The following is a 20,017-nucleotide window of genomic DNA, read 5'->3' as shown; positions in this document are numbered from 1 at the left end:
TAAAAAAAGCGTGTCATATATTTTTGAACGACGTATGTGCGATCGTTGCACCTTCTACACCCCGGCCTCTCTCCTTTCTCTTTCCTTGAACGGTCGCGCGTATGCTGGCTTTCGTCTCCTCCAGGTGCAACGTGCAACGAGCGGCGCGAGAGAGGTGCAGAGAGCCGAGAAGAGAGCGCACTTACCCGGGTGTCCCGGACCGCGTCCCGGACCGAGCGCGAGGCCCGTGGCCCGGACACCCGTCTCGCATGCGCACGCGTCGCCGCGGACCGCCACGAAGGCATATCATTGCGAATTTAACGTGCCTGTCCGATGACTCCGTCGTCCACGTGACCGTTCGGCGTTTCGGCACGTATAAACACACGACACGCACACGCGCGTAACGTGCGTGCGCGTGTACGGGATTGGATGCGATGTGGAGCATATGTTGAGTTGACGCGAGCGTTGCGCGAGCTCGTCGCTGAAAAAGTCAGGCTCCGCGCGACGACGACGACGGTATAAGTACTTGGCCGCGTATCCCGACGTGCGTGCAGGAACTACGCTCGTCTTTTCCAGGGACAGGTCGGCCGTTGAACGAAGGGGATGGCGACGTCCGAGAGCGACGGCGACTTCGAGAGCGCCGACGAGGAGCTGGGCCGCGGTGCCCCCGTTAGGAGGAACCCCCGCGTGACGACGGTCTACCGAACGACGGTGGACTCCGATTCGGATGACGAGGTCGACGATACCGAGTATGTCCAGCGTGCGCCTCGCGGCGACACGGACTGGCAGAGGAGATCCGAGGCTTTCCGAATGCTGTCAGATGCGCCGACGGGTCGGGAGGAGACCCTGCTCGATGATAAGGGCGATAAGATAGACGATGTCAAAGGTGAAAGTGGTAAACGTAACGCCAAGTCGGTCGGTCGCGTAGGAAAGACCTCTGACGAAGGAGAGACTACGTCACCCGTCGATTCAGGAAGAGCGACGCAATCCTTATCAACCTCCGCGATATCCGCGAAGGACAGAGATGAAGCCACGCTAGAGAGTAGCGAGATCGTTGCGCCAGATGCCATGTCTAAATCAGAAGCTACGGAGACCGTGTTGGGAGACAAGGAGATCTCCCAAACAAAGCCAGGACAAGACACGTCCTGTCAATTAGGTGCGAAGAAGCTAGGAACTAGACTCGCGAAGGATAATGCCGATGAATGTTACGTCACTGGTGCAGCCGAACAGGAACGGGAAGATAAATGTTCAACCGAGTGTTCAAGTGAGAAATCCCTACCGTCTGCGAGCAAAGATACCGAAGAAAGATCGAAAACTCAAGTAGCAGGTAATCAATCTAGACCGTCGAGCGATTTGTCGGAGGAGGTGGACATGCCGGAAGAATTAAAGTCGAATAAAAAATTTAAAGAAGTTTTTCAGCCTGAAGGTTGGGAAGGACTTGGGGATGACGTCGAGTTGCCGGACGAATTGACGGAAGAGAAATTACAGCCTGTGTTACAGAGGCTCTCCTTGGCGAACAAAGACGAGATCCAGGATGACGGTTCTTTAGGAAGCTGGGGCACTTGGGGAAACTGGGGCGTATCTTCGTTAATCAATACAGCTACTGCGAGCGTGTCTACCCTGACTAGTCATGTATCTCAAGGTCTTACACTTTTGGAAGGTTCGATAGGAGCGCAAGACCCCAGTGACCCTACAGAGTTGGAAAAGATAAAGCAAGATGCGGTCGCCGCAACTGATGGTACAATGTTTAATATAAATTCTACGTAATTATTTTTGTACATATGTTTTAACTGTACATATCATTTTTGTTTATTTATGTGGCACTTGTAAGGTTTTGCATTGGATATATCAGCTGCGTGAAAATAAACATACATAATTGTAATTTAAATTTGTGTTTATAGATGCACAGCCGGAGATCCAAGAACGGGAAAGTCGATTATACGGTTCGTTCGGATTCGGGAATTTGATGTCGGGAGTGTCCTCGATCACAAAATTAGTCGAATCTACTGGTAGCAAAGTTATGACGGGCGGTTTAGATACATTGGAGGCTATCGGAAAGAAAACGATGGAGGTGCTGCAAGAAGGTGATCCCGGATTAAAGAAGAAAAGAGCCTTCTTCATGAACGAGCCCGAGAAACCAAACTTGTCGCAAATTCTCAGGGAAGCGAAGGAAAAGGCTGAAACCGAGGAGAAGACGATCGAGGAACGCGAATTGGCGAGGAAAGTGCATTTCGAGAGTCTGTTCGACGATTATCAGGGACTCGTCCACTTAGAAGCTCTGGAAATGTTATCGAAGCAGAGCAACATGAAAATTCAACAATACCTAATCGAGCTGGATACGAGCGACTTGACTTCCGTGCAAGAAACATTGGAAGAGATCAAAGAACTTTGCGATCTAGGCGATGAAGATGACGAAGATAAAGATAATAAAGATTTGAAAAGCAGATTAGGGAACGCTTGCCACGAGCTTGGTGTCGATATCACTTACGAGAAACTATATAGCGTAAGAGAATATCCGCGGTATCGAAAGAATTCTGTTTATTGAAAACATGATAAAATTAACTCTGTATTTTCAGGTTTGGACAGAAACGGAAAATTATCTTGCGTCACCCTCGACGCACACAGATCAGGAGATCTTTCAGAACGCTATATCGACACTGGCACAGTTTACAGCGTTCTCCGTAGAGAGATTTCATAAAACGGCAGAACTGCTGTTAATCAAGGAACGTCGTAGTACAGTGAACGAAGCAGACGCCTTGGTGCAACTTACCAATATTCTGTCCGATCAAATTAGCTTATTGGCCAATTCATTCTGCAATACGTTAAATCAGTTTGCCGAGACTGCGGAAAAGCCAAATAACGTCAATGCGAATATAACAATGATTTTCTTAGAAGTAAGTAAGAATCCGTTGAATAATTCAAGTAGCGTAATTATCGTAATGCTAAAATCTTCTTTTTCCACACAGGCTGCTAACGCAAATTCATATATTCAAGATGCCTTTAGGCTCCTCATTCCGATTCTGCAAGTTGGAGCGATCTAATGATAAAGATTAAAAGACAATTTTTTACACTTTATATTTAACGATATCTAGATTAAATACAATTTTCGATGTAGAGCATAATGTTATACCACTTCCCCGTTTCATAAATAATTTTCATATATTCTATCCTTCAAGAAAGTATCTATATTAAAAAAAAGGGACCAACTTAATTCTGCTAACTCAGTATATTTACATTACTTGATTTAAGGAATTTTTTGTCGTTATCGTTTTTTGTAGTATTTAGTGTCAATGCGAAATAACTACAGATATATGACAATATCTATATGTACATGCATGCATACACTGGGCATCCATTCAACAGGTTTTAGTAGAAAATTGTTTTAATTATCTGTGCACTAGAGTAATGCACATATTATTACAAAATAATTAAACTTGAGGTATTTAATAATATAAAAGTATGATTGATGTGTAAGATACGGAATATCTGTAACATAAGGTACAAATTCCAATAAAGATTACGCTATGTATATATCGACAACACATGTAGAAAAAGATAAGAATATCACAATGATTAATAATGATCATAAATGATGAATATAAAAATACTTTTTTATATAATATAGCGGTTGCTTTAACATTGTCATTAACGTTAACAATCTGGTAGAGGAGACTTTACAATGTGTGTTGAAGATAACAATTTGCTTGTGTTGCAAAAAATGATCCGAGATGAATGATCAATGTTTCCCTCGTTTGTTACCAACGGGAGGCTTTTGAAGTTGAAAGTTTGAGTTGGTTCCGTTTACTGGCAATGGTGCGGTCAAATTAATCGGCGCGTTAAAATTCAAACTTGCTGTCGGCGGTTTCGTGGATGAGCCTATACTGCCTATAGTAATGTTAGTAGCAGACGGTACTGGCGTCGAACTTTCCCAAACTGTAACAATACATTAACATTGTTACTTTTAATTCACTTTAAAATGATACAGAAGTGGAACATATGTAATAGCTGAAGCCACGGAGTAATATTTTATTATTAAAGATAACATAGCGTTTATATATTTTTGAGATGATAATTATATTTTGAAACATAAGCCAATTTTATCATGTTAATACCTCGTACTGTTAAATATATAATTGATGTTTTGATGTTAATTAACATTCTTGTTATATCTATCAGCATAAAAATCTTTTATAACTATATTTATGATTTTTTTTACACCTTAATATTCCATTCTGAAATCGGTTGAAAAAAGTTGCAGATGTGTATTTTAATATCTCTACATATACATCTTGCAAAATTTTTTGACTCCGTGATGAACTTAATAATATTTCTTGATTAGTATCATAGTATGTTTACAAGCAATACTGCGTAACGTTGGCAAAGCCGAAAGCACTCGAAGCACATTTACAGAAGGCACTATCATCTGTTAAGAAAGCATGATCTTGAAATTGAGTCTTTCGACAGCATCTCAATGCAAAGTATATAAAAGATTAATAATATCGATGTAATCATTTATACAAATTAATTAGTTACTTTCTAGGAGATTTGTATACAAGCAAAGAAGCGCGTTACCCTTTTCCCATGATCGCGACAATAACAAAGAGAAACTGAAATAAACAAAAAATTGAGTACCTCAATAATTAAATTACAGCCCCTATCTTTTTTCCTGAAAGGTAAAATCAAAGTCAAATCATACAGGTGAAAAACGAAACATCGACGACATTTGTTATCAAGTAATAACAAGGAAAAAAAAAGAAGAAAAAGATAGACAGGCTAATTGTGATCACACGTTAATTCTATTTAGTAATAAACGACGTTATATGTTAGTAAGTTCTACCTCATAACTAGATCCAGGCAAGACCTGAAGGTAGGAAATCTTTAGGGGGCGGTTAAAATCATCGTTTTTTAAAGGAGTCTTTTACTTAGCATAAGGATATGTAATTAAATTACAAAATAGTCAGAGCAGCAAGACCTATTTACCTAAAGGGTTTCGTGTTTCGTAACTCGCTGGCCGGTTCGAGTTTAATGTTGTCGATGACAAAAAGTTTTTATTTCCTGTAAGCATTAATCTTGTTTTTCAAAACCTACAATCGTTCGGTTTTTGAATGCTATTCTGAAATGTGTAAAATTACCTGGCCCAAAAGGAGTGGGACCACTCGTGATCCTGCTGATGCTGGTTCGATTAGATTTACTATTCACTTTGATACTGTCGAAAACATTAGTGTTATCCTTCAATACGTATTTCCTGAAATTGAGGTACTGTTCCTTCTGTTGCTGCACCTTAGCATGCACACTTTGCAGGCGGCCAGCAACTGCGACCAAAGACTCATGAAGCTTATTCATGGTCGCTGTCAATTCTAATGACAAAAAACAACATACCATTAACCAATATTCTTAATTAATTCGAATAAATTTATTTTAGCAGAATAATCGATTGTACCTTGCGGCGTTAATGTTCTTGGCGCCATCATGGTTTGTATGTGTTTCTCGGTCGTCTCAATTTGTGATCTGAACAACATCAAGTCTTGCTCGAAGCTTTCGGCTAATTCCATAAAGAATTGTAAGGGCGCATTATTTTCGTATTGCAAGCCCGGTGGGGTATCGTGTGTTCTTTGAGCTATTTCAGCGCTCTGCAACGCCTTTGCCGTGTCGTGCTTCAGCTTATCGGCCGAAGAACGATCTCGTTGCACTGAACCAGATAAGGTGGACAACATTTCCATTAGAGACGCCGTATCTTCCGCGCATCGATTCAACGGTCTCGCCGAGCCTCTCGCAATATCCGAAGATAGGCCTTTTTGCATTTTTACAAATTCCCTGCAAAGTACAAGCATCAGTGTAGCATCTTGTATGCGTCTGTCAAAATAACTTATCTATCTACATACAGTACATAAAAGTCAATTATTTCAAGCCAACTATGAGTCATTTTATTCATAATTACTTGAATTTATCTATAGTTTGCATAAGCTCATTTGGCAATAGATTCTCCTTGGCTGCTGTCGAACTACTATTTCCTTGAGAAAGACCCTTATTATTGACGGAAACATCTAAGCCGCCGAGTCCTTTATTAGTAACTGTTGCACCAGTTACGGTACTAAGAACAGTCGTTGGCTTAGCACCCAATAAAGTGCTTCCAGTTCCGGATCCAAATAAGGAAGCTGCACATAAATCAATTGCGACGGTCAACCACTATAATGATAAAACTTCTGTTAGAATAGTGGATCACAAAATATACATACTGTTAGTGGTAGCTGTACCGAAAGTTAAACTTCCTGTTGCCGTTGGATTAGACGTGGCACCAAACGTTAGAGCGTTCGTCGTGGCTGGCGTGCCAAAGTTGAGATTCGTGAATAAGGGCGCGGACGTGGTAGGGGCGGGAAATAAACTGGGAGCAGTGCAACTGGGAGTGGTCATTGTAGTAGCTGTGTTGGTTCCCAGAAGCAGACCGCTGCATTGCGCCGGCGTTGAGGTTGCTGGAGTACCAAATCCGAAATTCAGACCTATGGACGTCGTCGGCGGAGCCAAGGTGCCGAACGTTAACGTGCTAGTCGACGTGGTCGGGGTGCCGAAGGACGTGTTGCCCAAACCGAAGCCTGTCGTTGGTCTTAAACGAGAACGGTTTGCAATTAAACATCAAGTCTTCTCCCTTGTGGGAAATAATTTTATAATTTCAATCTAATAAATGTGTATTAAACAGAAAAAAAGATATGTACGCGAACGTTATTTTCTTCTTCATATTGAAGCTATAATTTTGATTGTTTGAAGGTTAGTGTTAACGCGCCGAAGCTATATTTACTTTTGCGTCCCAAATCCGAAACCTGTGCTAGCAGAGGTGACCGCTGGAGTTCCAAAGGTAAACGCCATTTCACGCTACGTCGAGTAAATGTGTCACACACGATAAAAAAAACAATCTATTTACAATATCACATAACCACACCGCGTTGTACGTCCCAAACTCCTTTTCTCATGTTCACTGGTTACTGGTTCATTCGGGACATGCGCAGAAACGACAAGACCTTAGGGAGCATTCGCAATTCGCTCTGCAAAATAGGGAAAATGCGCCTTCCACGATCTCTAGCTAGAGTAGTAATATATTTGACGAGAGAAATTTTGAATGGATTTTTTAAATTGTTTAAAATATTATATTTTTAATGCTTATACATATGTTTTTAAATAATATTTAAAAATATCCTTAAAAAATTAATCTACACATTTAAACATGTTTTAAATATTAAATACATTATTTATTGTGTATTTAATTTACAATATGATATACATTTATATAAATAAAAATTTCTAAATTCTACACGTTTTATTCTATACAACACATATATATTATGCATGGCATTGTATTCCACACGTGCTAATATATTTTCAAAATTTAATTTTATCAATAAAAAATAGATGTAATAATATAAATATTAAAATTTATGATGTAAAAGTAAAATACAGGGTGTATCATTTTAAGTGATTCAGCTGCATATCTCTTAAAGTAAAAGAGATTGGAAAAATTGTTTCAGACAAAAGTTGTTTGGTTCGAAGAGGGACATAAGATGGTGTCATTGATTTGACCTTGGGTGGCATCGTTAAGGACAGGTCAAGGACACCTTCAGTTTCTTAAATAGAACCCCTTATTTTTTATTGCATATTCTTATAGCTTATATCGAGAGCTTTCCAAAACACTATAATTAAATATTTTATTATTAAGTACTTTTTGAGTTATAAGGCTTAAAAGTTACAGTATTGTGACATAATATTTTGTTAAGTATTTATAATTCAAATTCCTTACTTTTTATTTTTACAAACAATACGAATCATATAATGTAAAGAAAACACAATTTTCTTAAAGAAAAACTTGTTGTGTAACTGTTTATTGCATATTCATTATTTTCTTAGCTTCTCACGATTCGGGGTGCTTGATTTGCGTGAATCCCCTTGCCTCTCACGATTTGGGGTGACATTTTTATATTGTATTTTCACGGTAGAGACCTTGATAATCCAGATAATTTATTAATCTAAGAATCTCTTCGATAGTTTTGCTATTTAAGGATTATTTGTATATTGTCACAGATAGAGTTTGATCAAAGTCGCCCGTATGAACGGGTTCCCATGCGAGCGCGCCCGATTGGCCGCCAGCGCGCACGCGCTAACGAGCGGTTCAGCTGTTGCGGACAATGGCGACGTCTCGACGGACGGTGTGACATCCCGACGGGCTAGATGTTCCCGCTACCCTGCCCGGACGCGGGACGCGGCTGCACGTAAACGCGCATCGGTTCGCGGACGCTGAGGACGGATCCACGGCACGCGGCCCCGGGTGTCCCGCTCTCCTACTCCCTTCCTCTCTCTTCTTTCGTTACGTTCGTCTCCTAGCCGCTCGCGATGGCTGCGGTGAACGCGAACGCGCTCTCCAGTGACATAAGCCGTAGGAATCCCCAGGACGAGTACGAACTCATCCAGAGGATAGGCAGCGGGACCTACGGCGACGTCTATAAGGTCGGTATCCCCCTACGACTTGGCCCTCCCGTCAACGACCATGGCGAGATGTCAATTTACCGTGTTTCCCCTCTCCGCAGGCTAAACGGCTGTCCATGAACGACCTCGCGGCGATTAAGGTTATCAAGCTGGAACCTGGTGAGTGTGATCTCCACGAAGTGTCCGGTATCATATGGTCATCGCAAATCGGCTTCTCTATCTGATCGCTCGTTGATTTTTCGTAAAGTGTCATTGCAGTTTTTTTTGTTTCTACGAATTCACGTGCAGCGACATGGGAATTGGGAATGTAAAAGATATCAAACGCTTGTGTGTGCTCTTCAGATTATCTGTTTGCGTGTACTTTGTCCTCGTAATGAAAGTGCTGAGCTGTTACAAATCTTGTTTCAATGTGACAAAGTAGGATAGTTTGCAATATCTGTGTGTCTTTTAGGTGATGACTTTGCAATCATTCAACAGGAGATCCTAATGATGAAGGACTGCAGGCATCCAAATATTATTGCATATTACGGCAGTTATTTAAGGAGAGACAAGTTGTGGATATGCATGGAGTATTGCGGAGGTGGATCGTTGCAGGATATATATCATAGTATGTGAAATATTTATTACCCAATGTTTGCATAATGTCAGAAAAACAACATAAGGCCTCGATTTTGATGGTTGAAATATTTGAGTAATATTTGAGAAGAGGAATGCAGATTTATGATAATTTATAAATGTTAAAATTAATATTTATATACATATAAAAAATATATAATGTATATAATGTAATTGTATATAATATATATACAATTACAAAATATATAACATGTAGTCTTTAAATTATTTAAATTTAACTTTAAAGTTGTAATATTGAGTTTTAATGTGTTTCTAGTTACTGGACCATTAACAGAAATACAAATAGCATATATGTGCCGGGAGACCCTCACTGGTTTAGCTTACTTACATAGCATGGGCAAGATGCATCGTGATATTAAGGGTGCCAATATACTGTTGACTGAAGCGGGTGATGTAAAATTGGCAGACTTTGGCGTGTCGGCGCAGATTACCGCGACGATTAACAAGAGAAAGAGTTTTATCGGTACACCTTACTGGATGGCTCCTGAGGTATATATTCATGCTTATCAATAATACTTGAGGATCACGCTTTACAATTACATTGAGGACCAGCATAGCTGATATTTTTACAATCTACAGGTAGCAGCCGTGGAAAGGAAAGGAGGTTACAATCAATTGTGTGATATTTGGGCGTGTGGGATAACCGCGATTGAATTAGCGGAGTTACAGCCGCCGATGTTCGATCTGCATCCGATGCGCGCTCTGTTTCTCATGTCCAAGTCTGGCTTCAAGCCACCGACATTGAAGGATCGTGACAAATGGAGTCCAACGTTCCATAACTTCGTCAAAATTGCCCTTACGAAAAATCCGAAAAAAAGGCCGACAGCAGAGAAATTGCTTCAGGTTATTTCATTATTTTATTCTTATTTTATTAGTGATAGGTACGATTTATACAAAAAAGGTGTAATATTTTCATAAAATTGCATCAATGTGGTAATCTATAAGAGGTATCTATTTCGAATTATAGCATGCGTTTTTCCAAGGGGAGATGAGCAAGAGACTGGCTTTAGAATTATTGCAAAAAGTGTCGAATCCCAGCCATATGTTTACGGATTTGGAGGCCGACGAAGACGGAGCAGTGCCCAATGTTCCGCAAAGAATAGCTTCACGTCACACCGCAAGGCCTAGGCCGAAAAGTCCTATATCGCAACTGGATAGTGACGGTAAGATTAATAATAATTAAATAATTAATGATAGATAATCTCAAAGTATGATATAATCGTGATTATGATTTACCTGCAGATCAAATCAACATCGATGGAGGGACATTACATAGAGACTCCATATCACCATCTGTGGACGCTAATCCAGCGTGGGACATTATGGATATCATGAATAACGTCAAGGTAAATCTATTGCAGACGCTTATCCTGTTTATGTGTTATTCACTGAGTATATTTTTCATAAAAAAAAGTAATTGCAATATTGTATAAGTATTTTTCCAATATTATAATAATTATAGTAATTAATGAAAAGGCGATTTATATCAGTGAAGTTGAATGTCTAATTTACGTACGTACATATAGGCCGTGCACAATTGTGATGTGCATCCAGACTGTGGGATTGGATCTGCGTTTGAAGACGGCCAGGAAAAGTAAGTTGTTTTGTATTTCATTCCATCAATTTTTTTTATCGCACATATATGCGGAAAACATCGAAAAATATCGAAGCTTTTCTATTACTTTCACTAATATGGTAGTTGCTGTTTTGTTCGAAATTGTAAATATATCCCTTATATATACATATTCAGAGCGAGATCCCAGAAATCGTTATATAGAAAGGTTTTACGTGACGTAGACTTATATAACATTACGTATCTATACATATCTTACAATATATGTATATTGTAAGATGTTATCTTCCAAATGTACATATTGATTAAAGAGATATAGAGTAAGTTATAAGTTCAACGTAATCATTATACACACTACTAAACAAGACAGCAATATAATATATACATCGTATTATAAAAGTCACAAACATCTTACTCGTGGCTGATAGTAACTAATAAGTTACATTGCATATGGCATGTGCGCTTATGCTTGTATCATGTCATACTAGTTGTCAAAGTGAAAGAAATATGTACATTCATAACTTATACACTTGAAACAGCAGCACATCATATTCTAAAGTATATACCTTAATAAGTATGGACATTTTTTTTTATAAAGCAAAGGGGAATCGATCGGAAAGATATTATTAAATCTTTGAATACGAATATAGATTTTTTTTGCAATCTTTGCCTCCAATATTATAATTATTAAGTTATTATTTTTCTCTGCTTTTATTGCGAATTCGAAACTATTTATTTTACTAGAAAAATTGTGATAGTATATTTTTCAAAGATATACTCATTTTTGTATTAGTACACTTGGCGCAAACCTTAAGACTAGTAAAATATCGAAACGTCGTAGCAAAACTGGCACAGAGATATTTCGTATGTCTTTAAGGTAAATTGGTTTGATTGAAGTGAAAAGTTTCTTTTTATTTTCAACATAACAAAAATATGTTTTTGTATACCAAAACAAATTATGCTATTTACACTTACTCACTTTTATAAAATGCTTGGAGAGCTTTGACTGGTTTGTCCCTGAATGATAGAAAAGTCTTGTAATATTAAAACGGATCAAATTATAATTCTCTCTGTACTTTATAACACAAAAATGTTATATTAAAGTGATTTTAAAAAGTATAAAAATTAAACATATATATTATTTGTGGATAGAGTTAACAATATCAGATATTTAATCAGACTTTTAACCGATATATAATTAAACTTTTCTATATAACAAAAGGACAATTATATATGTATTGTACAGACAACTTTCAACAGATTTAACAATATATTGTACATATACAAAATTACACTACTTTTTGCATGTTAGGCAATAAATGTAATTGCTTGTATGATATTGCATGATAGCAAAGTTGTTATGCATTTTATTAAAGTAAGAACGATCACTTTGAACTATACCATATATACATCAACATAATCCATTTACTGGAATGATTTAATTTGACATAAAATTGAACGGAAAGAATGAATTCTATGTATTTGTAATTACATTCTTTTTTTTTTAAGTATTCAAGAAAGATTTTCAACAAGACTTCCTTAGACCGTCGTTTAGTTTGTACAGAAATTGAGATTATGCCCATATCCTCGATATATTTTAATAACGTAGTATTCGGCTATATATATAAAAAATAATATTTATATCCTGTCTTTGTTAGTCCTTGCTCCCGTAGCATACCTGCTCTATGCCCTAAGTTTAGTAATCCATTCCCATTATTCTTTGTATTTTAATTTTTCTGATCAGTTTGTAATTCTAATAATTTCTCCCAACAGGAGTCTATTGCAGTACATTGATGAGGAGTTGTTGCTAAGGTATTGGCAGGTAACCCTTTTCCCTTGCACCTTGCACCTTGCACTTATATCTCCTAATTCTGTGCATAATTCTTATAAATTGCATTACTCAGAAGATTAATTCGTCGCGTTTATTCGCTTACATTTGTTTGATATTTTTTCTTTTTTATTGCAAATATTAACATAATTTGAATTAACATGCATTTTTTTCAATTTTGTTAGTTTTTATTTGACTCCTTTGAAATTAAATGTATAATTTCTAAATTATCCCTTACGTCGCATTCAAGTTAAATAGGGAACTGTATAATTTCTAAATGTACACATGTGAGAGAACCAATTCAATTAATTGCGTTTAAAAAGAGGATTGATATTGATACATAATATTTTAACATAACTAAACGACACTGAAGTTATATATAATGAAACTGATTAAATATTAAATAATACAAATAATATTATTATATGTTAATAAAACTATAAAATTGTATAACAAGAAGGAAGCACAACTGAATATCACAAATTTAATCGACATTCACACAGTGTAATTTATAGAAAAACATTAATGTGCACAATTTTTAGATAGATATACATAGAATGAAGTATGTTTCCTGTTACGCGTTTGATGTTATTTGTTGCATGTTAGTTTTTCCAACATTCTAAACACACTGCAACTATTTCTATATAGTGTATCGGCCATACTGGTGAAGGAAATTTATATACATATATGTATGTATATACAACCTTATATCACAAAATCACAAAACACAACAAAACAAAATGACGTAACACAAAATGTTTATTAATTAAATTTTCTATCATATAGGATTGCCTCTCTCGATTTATATATATTCTTGTTAATATATTTATAACTACTTGTCATACTGGAAACTTAAAACGCCATTTGGGAAAATCGATTGCAATTACGATTGCTATAGACTTTCTTGATATATTATGGATAAAACATTAAGACTATATTTTATATAGGAAAATTCGACGACGTGTCCATTTAATCATCTCATAATCATTTGTTATGTAAAAATGTGACGTATTTATTGAAGAGCAGAAACAGTATTAATCGTTTTATCAAATATTTTATTTTTTTATGTATGTTATTCATATATAACATATTAAATACATTGTTTGTAAAATTTCGAGACATATTGTAGTCATACATCCAGTAGCACCACAAAACTAGTTTATAATTTTATAGTATATGACCACAGTTTCACATGTGTGCAGGGGGAATGCAATGTCGATGGTTGGTGGGCATTGCGACCAGCTATATTCCCTGCAGTAAGTAAATAATAAGTTACAGTAAACACAATTTTATTTCTGATTCTTTTGATAATATATCATCGTGAAAACATGATTTATTTTATTGTGGGTGACTAATTGAAACATTGAAATTATAAACATATAGGATCACACCGCATTATACAAGTAATTATTACTTCATTAATATGTTTGTATCTAAAATATTTAATTATCTTTTACTAAACGATATAGGTACATAAAAAAAAGTTTGATTCTATTATGCGGGGAATATTAATGGCTAACGTATCTGTTTCTGCGTATCATTTATTTCACTAGCAATATATGTTAAATTCATTCATGTATTTCATAACACCAGAATAGGCATTATATGTACGTTCGATCTCATTAACATCCTAATAACGCGATTGCCTTGTGTACTAAAATTTGCTAGAAATATGCAGCTTTACTTCTTTAACTTATTTTTTCATTATGTCTTATTCGATTTTTTTTTTGTTCAAAAAGCTACCATATATTCCCAAAAGAATACACAGTCCGAACGTTTATTTTATTATTTATGATATGTACATCATATTAACATATTCACTTTCTATGTATCGCTCATTCTTTATTAACAACATTTATGTTTCTTCTTTCGTGATGATTTAAAGAAAACGATTTTACGTTAACATTTGCTTAAACGTTTTCTTTTTTAGAGCTACTCTTCCATTGGGGGAATCTTCGAACGATTGCGAAGTTCATTGTCCATATTACAATGTGTCCGGTATGTAAATTATATTGTAAATTGATGAAAAGGGTCTCATTATATTCATACAACCTATCAGATTGTCCCCTTCTTCAATCTATGTGTATGAGAATGAAGAATAGATTCATGTACAGGGTCACAAGCGAGCCCCAGACGTCACAGCTCTGTGGACGAGTTGTACGGTCTCGTCAATAGTTCTCAGTCTTTAACAGCTGTGAATGGGCAACGGCAACGATCATTATCGGACAGCGGCCCTAGGGACGAGCCCGCGCAGTCAAACGGTATATATCATGAGCTCAGCACTTGAATAATGTAGATATTCACACGATTATATCGTTCCATCGTAGCCTCCTGTGAAAATATTATTTTATCAGAGATCACTAATGTTTTCGCTACATTCAATCGTTATTTAATATCTCTGCATAATCATTTTCAGGTGACAATGAGATATCGGCCGATCGAGATAGGGAAGGTATGAGTCCTGACTTACTGTCAGACACACCACCCGTCCCTCCAAGGAGAAGGGATCGAAAGAGACATACGCCACCGAGACCCATAAGCAATGGATTGCCTCCCACACCGAAAGTGCACATGGGAGCGTGTTTCTCGAAGGTCAGTTTACAAAAAGCGAAGATTTTATATCATCTTTTCGTTAAAAAATGTTTTTTATTGCTGCAAATCAGTCTGTCATAAATAAATAATCTTTTTGTATTGTTATATCACAGATTATTTTTTGATAATATTATTTGTTACATAGTTATTTTAATTTTAAAAAATATACATTGCGAAAATATTTTTATTTTATGTTCTTCGATAGCTATCAGTAAGATATTTATTATTTTTGTTGCAAATGTTAACAGGTATTCAACGGCTGTCCACTGAGAATACACTGTACCGCAAGTTGGATTCATCCAGATACAAGGGATCAGCATCTGCTGATTGCAGCGGAGGAAGGAATTTATAATTTGAACTTGAACGAGCTCCATGAGACTGCGATAGATCAGCTATATCCCAGACGTACTATCTGGATGTACGTTATCAAGGATGTTCTTATGTCTCTTTCCGGTAAGCAAATCTTGATCTATATTGATGCTGCTGCACGAAAGATTGATTTGTATCCTTTAAATATTATGAGCAATGTGCAATATTGCAGGAAAAACGCCTCAATTGTATAGACACGACTTATTAGCGATACTAAGTAAACAAACTCATAGATTTTCATTGCACATGAATAAAATACCAGAGAGATTAGTCCCTAGGAAGTTTGCTCTTACGACGAAAGTACCGGACACAAAGGGATGCACTACATGTTGCGTTGGCAGAAACCCATATAATGGGTGAGTGAAAACAATATTTGTACATTTTTTCCCGAAAAAATATGTATATTACTCTTCAATGAAAGGAATTTGTAAAGAAACTTAAGTATATTAGTGATTTTTGCGTAAAAAATTGATATTCGATATAGAATAATTAATCATTTTCAAACTTATCTTGGTAAATAAAATTTGACAAACAATGGCAAATATTTTCTAATAGGTACAAATATCTGTGCGGTGCGATGGCGGCAGGTATATTTCTAATGCAGTGGTACGATCCATTGAACAAATTTATGCTTTTAAAACATTTCGATTGCGTTCTGCCGTCGCCTCTAAATGTCTTTAAAATGGTTATCACACCTGAGATGGAATACCCGATGGTATGTGTCTCAGTTAAACAACCGTATCAGCAGAACAAACTAAAGCTGGACTTAATTAATATGAATTCGGGAGCGAGTTGGTTTCACAGCGATGAATTGGAAGATATGGATGGCTCAGGTATTCTTATATGTCATACACGTCTGACAATAATCGTTTATTTGTCTACAATCTTTATCTTTGTCTTTAAAAACCTTTGAAAATTTAATATTTATTATCAAGGAAATGCGTCATCTTTGTTCTGTAATAAAAATATTGTTTCAGCAACTGTGATACCAAGACGAGAGAATTTGAACGTTATTAACGTTACGCAATTTGAAAAGGATGCAATTCTCGTTTGTTATGATAGTGAGTATTATTAATAGATATTATCTTATCGCATGTCTTATCGGTGGTATGTTATTAAATTGAACATTTTTGAATTTATAGATGTGGTGAAGATGGTAACTTTACAGGGGAAACCCCGTATTAGTAAGAAGCAACTGTCAGAGCTGCAATTTAATTTTCAAATCGAATCTATCAGTAAGCATAACATATTTCCTCTATTTGTAATCCATACTGTAATCTTCATAAATAAAATATCGTATTATATATTTTCAGTTTGTCTACCTGATAGTGTATTGGCATTCCACAAACACGGTATGCAAGGTAGAAGTTTCAAGAATGGCGAAGTTACACAAGAGATTAGCGATCCGAGTAGGACTTACAGGCTACTTGGCTCAGATAAGTACGTATTTAATGATATAAAGAAGCCGATCACACATATTAATCCAAGTTTTGAAGAACATTTGAGAAAACAATTAATCATTACGTCTTAAACAGGGTTGTGATGTTGGAAAGTCACCTGGTTCACAGTGGCACATTGACTGAATCGGAAGGAGCGGATTTGTACATTCTCGCTGGACACGAGGCCAGCTATTAAGCATTGATCTTAAATAGCGAGCACACGCTGCATGGTCTCGCATGATATGTGATTGAACTGCATGTAACGTGAAACGACTACGAGAACGATGAGAGATTAAAGTATGCGGAGGTGAAAATTTTACAATTAATTATTCTACCGCGAATGCACGTGCGATCGGCACAACTAGCGTGCGATTCAAACGATAGTCGTTATCTCTCCGTGTAGTCGATATCGCATAGACTGGTTATCTCCGCGATAATTTCTTTTTTTTAACGAGAGTCGTAGGGCTAGACAGTACTTTTAATAGCAAAGCTATAATGGGGAGAAATAACTAGTTTAACAAGAGGACAGAGTAAAGAGAGCGTATGTACGCAAAACTATCTTTATGCCTAATCAAATGAAGCTAATAATAGCCGTACAAGGCAATCCCTAATTTTTTACGACGTTCTCATTGTCTAGCAGCAGGAGAAAGATTGTGATATATGTCGGGAAAGAAAGAGACAAGAGCTATCTTTATTTCACGCGAGATATAATTCAACCGAGAATATATTCTGAAAGCAGTTTCAATGCTATTAGAAAGTTCAGTCAAATGGGAGGATAGAATTATTTCGTTCCCGTACGGATGATTATTTGCGCAAGAGTTCTACTTCTTTCTAAAGACATGTATATTCGCGAGATATTTTGATAACGATGGTAAATAGTAACTGCAATGTTACCTGACGTGACTTTTTGTATTATTGTAAAGACAATAATTTTATTCGGAACGTCGTACACAAGTCACGGGAGACAAAAAAAAAGGATAGACACATCGGCATAAAGGTATATAGTATTAAATCTTTGAATCTATATAGAACGGATAAATTAGCGAAAAGTGAAGAGAGAAAGGTAAAAGTAATTAGAAAGTTTTAATCCCGTGTCGCAGACCAAGTATTAGAACCGTGAGAATTAGAGAGACAGACATACACACGTACCGTACACACAGTTTGTGTAGATTTCACATATCTGAGTTTTGCTCGCGACCATACACACAAATGAGAGTTTTATTTTCACAAAAGAATAGAAAAATTATAGAAGATACGGGTGTAAGACACTTCAATATTATATATAATCAAGTCAATTTTTATCATTTCTTAAACTTAAATTGATTGTTTTGAACTTATACGTGCAATACATTAAAATTTATTTATTATCTGAACGGAATATGACTTCAAAAATATTATTAAAAAAAAAAATGCTTAAAAAACAAAATACGAGTATGTGATTAATATTCTGCTGGCTGTTGCATCTTATCCGCAGTGTCATATACCCGTACTCTTTCTAGCGATCTTCGAAAAATCTCTTCTATGCAGACATGTACACGTATAAGTGCTAGGACAATTAATACAGCGATAAAATGTACCTGTACACCGACCATATGGATGGTTTGCCTCTACATACGGATGTTTAAGTTTCGAATTCTCAATTCTTGCGTGTCTGAAACTTCGAAATTAAGATAGCGAATGTGTAGCGAGACAGTAACGACTGTTTATTCCTTCAGCTGTCCCTCGGATCTATTCAGACTGAATTAATTGCTCTTTAAAAGAGGGCATCACTCCAATATTATCTTTGACGTTTTCCAGTTGTGGATTACAAAGACAATTTAAAAAATTAGAAACATTCGTTACGTCAAATTGGAACATCTATTCGATAAAATTTATAAAATTCCACTATTTTTTCAGGATTCCCTGAAATATGCGAAAATTTCTAAGTTATGAATATCCTACACTCTATGATTAATATATATGCGCGTTTTATTCAATTATGTTCAAAAGTTATCGAAAAAACTTTTGTTTATGAAGCCAATATCTATTTTAGGATACGAGAATCTCAATCGCGAATTGAAGATCCATATTTCTTATATTTCCCAATCCTACGTTGGTTTAAAGAGAAAAACGCCGCTCATAATTCAATAAGGATAAGAATCCAAGGGATAGAAGATCGAGCATATGCACATACGGCTTATCATTATTTCCAATCAAGAAGACGACGATTAATGACACACATGCGTTACGTTTCGCATGCAAAGAGATACAAAATATTTTGAGAGGCAAATTCGTGAATTATCGTAAGATGGATAAAAAGAGAAATACATATATACATATATACATAAACAAATATATTTAATAAAATTCCTTGACATATATATTGTAAATTCGAAGAGATATTCATTAATCTATAATAGGATGGATTCCGATAATTTTGTTAATTAGCCGGTGGCGTTGAAGATACGAATTGCCGATATATCAGTAGTTAGTAACCAAAGCCGTAGCGACCAATAGATAACGCAATGAATGAATAAAATTATTCTTACAACTGGAAGTTAGGAGAGCGATCGAAAAAGAGATATACCGTGTTACAACGTACAGAGATTTTTAGGAATAAGGAGCTTCTGCTACATAAAATTCTCTTAAGTATCCGTTACGATATTTAATGCTCACGTAATTATTTATTTAAAGAGTACTGCGTATAATGCTTTCCCTCAAATTTTTCCACGGCACAGACAGCGAAAGTTGAACGATGAAAGATGATTCTTGTTACATTGTCGGAGACTCGTGAAAGAGGTGGACGTTAATTTATTCTTTACGGTCGAAAGTTACGTATTAGCGAGAAGTATTAGCGGGAGAAGAGTTAAGTATAGGGCGTTTCTTATAAATATTATAATTGGAACTGTACTAGCAACTAAGTCTTGTAATTACGAAAGCTTGTATATAATGTGTATAACGTATTATATATGTTACTCTTGCGTTCGCCGAACCTTCATTTTAGTCATTTTTTATATGAATGCAGTATTGTGAGAATAATTTATAATTATAAACATATTTAATTTACCTGTATCTATAAAAGCAACTAGCCAAACTTCTGTAAATAGACCGTCTCGTAATAAAATCTAAGGAAAAAATATATAGATATACTTA

At 36.2% G+C, this 20,017-nt stretch overlaps 3 protein-coding genes across 16 annotated transcripts; 2 read left to right on the top strand and 1 right to left on the bottom strand.

The window, feature by feature from the left end:
* The first annotated feature begins 248 nt into the window (after positions 1–248).
* On the top strand, positions 249–3,093 carry LOC112463273 (protein FAM114A2). 3 transcript variants are annotated; one of them, XM_025029568.1, is made up of 5 exons: positions 250–1,306; positions 1,391–1,717; positions 1,881–2,482; positions 2,556–2,873; positions 2,946–3,093. In XM_025029568.1, the coding sequence occupies exons 1-5, from the start codon at positions 583–585 to the stop codon at positions 3,018–3,020; spliced, it is 2,046 nt and encodes a 681-aa protein (XP_024885336.1). In that variant the 5' UTR covers positions 250–582; the 3' UTR covers positions 3,021–3,093. The 3 variants fall into 3 exon arrangements, with proteins under 3 accessions (XP_024885334.1, XP_024885336.1, XP_024885335.1); XM_025029567.1 differs by having other exon boundaries at positions 251–1,306; positions 1,388–1,717; XM_025029566.1 differs by having other exon boundaries at positions 249–1,717.
* On the bottom strand, positions 3,036–6,942 carry LOC112463274 (probable nucleoporin Nup58). Of its 4 annotated transcripts, none has more exons than XM_025029572.1 (8): positions 6,773–6,942; positions 6,216–6,580; positions 5,918–6,134; positions 5,420–5,793; positions 5,112–5,336; positions 4,960–5,034; positions 4,612–4,645; positions 3,826–3,912 (listed from the first exon to the last, which is right to left on the bottom strand). In XM_025029572.1, exons 1-7 carry the CDS (start codon positions 6,838–6,840, stop codon positions 4,620–4,622), a joined length of 1,350 nt encoding a protein of 449 aa, XP_024885340.1. In that variant the 5' UTR covers positions 6,841–6,942; the 3' UTR covers positions 3,826–3,912; positions 4,612–4,619. The 4 variants fall into 4 exon arrangements, with proteins under 4 accessions (XP_024885337.1, XP_024885339.1, XP_024885340.1 ...); XM_025029573.1 differs by lacking the exon at positions 4,612–4,645 and adding an exon at positions 4,817–4,840 and having other exon boundaries at positions 3,828–3,912; XM_025029569.1 differs by lacking the exon at positions 4,612–4,645 and having other exon boundaries at positions 3,036–3,912; positions 6,773–6,840.
* A 1,195-nt stretch (positions 6,943–8,137) lies between these two features.
* On the top strand, positions 8,138–20,003 carry LOC112463271 (mitogen-activated protein kinase kinase kinase kinase 5). 9 transcript variants are annotated; one of them, XM_025029557.1, is made up of 21 exons: positions 8,138–8,469; positions 8,550–8,607; positions 8,900–9,055; positions 9,341–9,573; positions 9,664–9,927; positions 10,052–10,247; positions 10,327–10,430; positions 10,611–10,678; positions 11,451–11,534; positions 12,431–12,469; positions 13,688–13,741; positions 14,416–14,483; positions 14,600–14,746; positions 14,902–15,077; positions 15,326–15,530; positions 15,619–15,802; positions 16,002–16,279; positions 16,424–16,507; positions 16,589–16,681; positions 16,760–16,886; positions 16,982–20,003. In XM_025029557.1, the coding sequence occupies exons 1-21, from the start codon at positions 8,356–8,358 to the stop codon at positions 17,079–17,081; spliced, it is 2,832 nt and encodes a 943-aa protein (XP_024885325.1). In that variant the 5' UTR covers positions 8,138–8,355; the 3' UTR covers positions 17,082–20,003. The 9 variants fall into 9 exon arrangements, with proteins under 9 accessions (XP_024885325.1, XP_024885327.1, XP_024885326.1 ...); XM_025029559.1 differs by lacking the exon at positions 11,451–11,534; XM_025029558.1 differs by lacking the exon at positions 13,688–13,741.
* Positions 20,004–20,017: the final 14 nt, after the last annotated feature.

The sequence above is a fragment of the Temnothorax curvispinosus genome, unplaced genomic scaffold, assembly GCF_003070985.1.
Source record: "Temnothorax curvispinosus isolate PA1 unplaced genomic scaffold, ASM307098v1 QBEX01013138.1, whole genome shotgun sequence".
Taxonomy (NCBI): domain Eukaryota; kingdom Metazoa; phylum Arthropoda; class Insecta; order Hymenoptera; family Formicidae; genus Temnothorax; species Temnothorax curvispinosus.
Note: the sequence above shows the minus strand (reverse complement) of the source record. Positions and strands in the feature narration are given on the sequence as shown.

What these genes read in the sequence shown, in the direction of transcription:
- LOC112463274 (XM_025029569.1), bottom strand. Translation starts at nt 6,840, where the DNA reads ATGGCGTTTACCTTTGGAACTCCAGCGGTCACCTCTGCTAGCACAGGT. An exon ending in CGGTACAGCTACCACTAACA is followed by an intron (nt 6,135 to 6,215) that starts GTATGTATATTT and finishes ATTTATGTGCAG; the next exon opens with CTTCCTTATTTGGATCCGGA. An exon ending in CGAAACACGAAACCCTTTAG is followed by an intron (nt 3,913 to 4,959) that starts GTAAATAGGTCT and finishes GTATTGTTACAG; the next exon opens with TTTGGGAAAGTTCGACGCCA.
- LOC112463271 (XM_025029557.1), top strand. Translation starts at nt 8,356, where the DNA reads ATGGCTGCGGTGAACGCGAACGCGCTCTCCAGTGACATAAGCCGTAGG. An exon ending in CCTACGGCGACGTCTATAAG is followed by an intron (nt 8,470 to 8,549) that starts GTCGGTATCCCC and finishes CCCTCTCCGCAG; the next exon opens with GCTAAACGGCTGTCCATGAA. An exon ending in TTTTCAAATCGAATCTATCA is followed by an intron (nt 16,682 to 16,759) that starts GTAAGCATAACA and finishes ATATATTTTCAG; the next exon opens with TTTGTCTACCTGATAGTGTA.
- LOC112463273 (XM_025029566.1), top strand. Translation starts at nt 583, where the DNA reads ATGGCGACGTCCGAGAGCGACGGCGACTTCGAGAGCGCCGACGAGGAG. An exon ending in TGCGGTCGCCGCAACTGATG is followed by an intron (nt 1,718 to 1,880) that starts GTACAATGTTTA and finishes TTGTGTTTATAG; the next exon opens with ATGCACAGCCGGAGATCCAA. An exon ending in TAACAATGATTTTCTTAGAA is followed by an intron (nt 2,874 to 2,945) that starts GTAAGTAAGAAT and finishes TTTTCCACACAG; the next exon opens with GCTGCTAACGCAAATTCATA.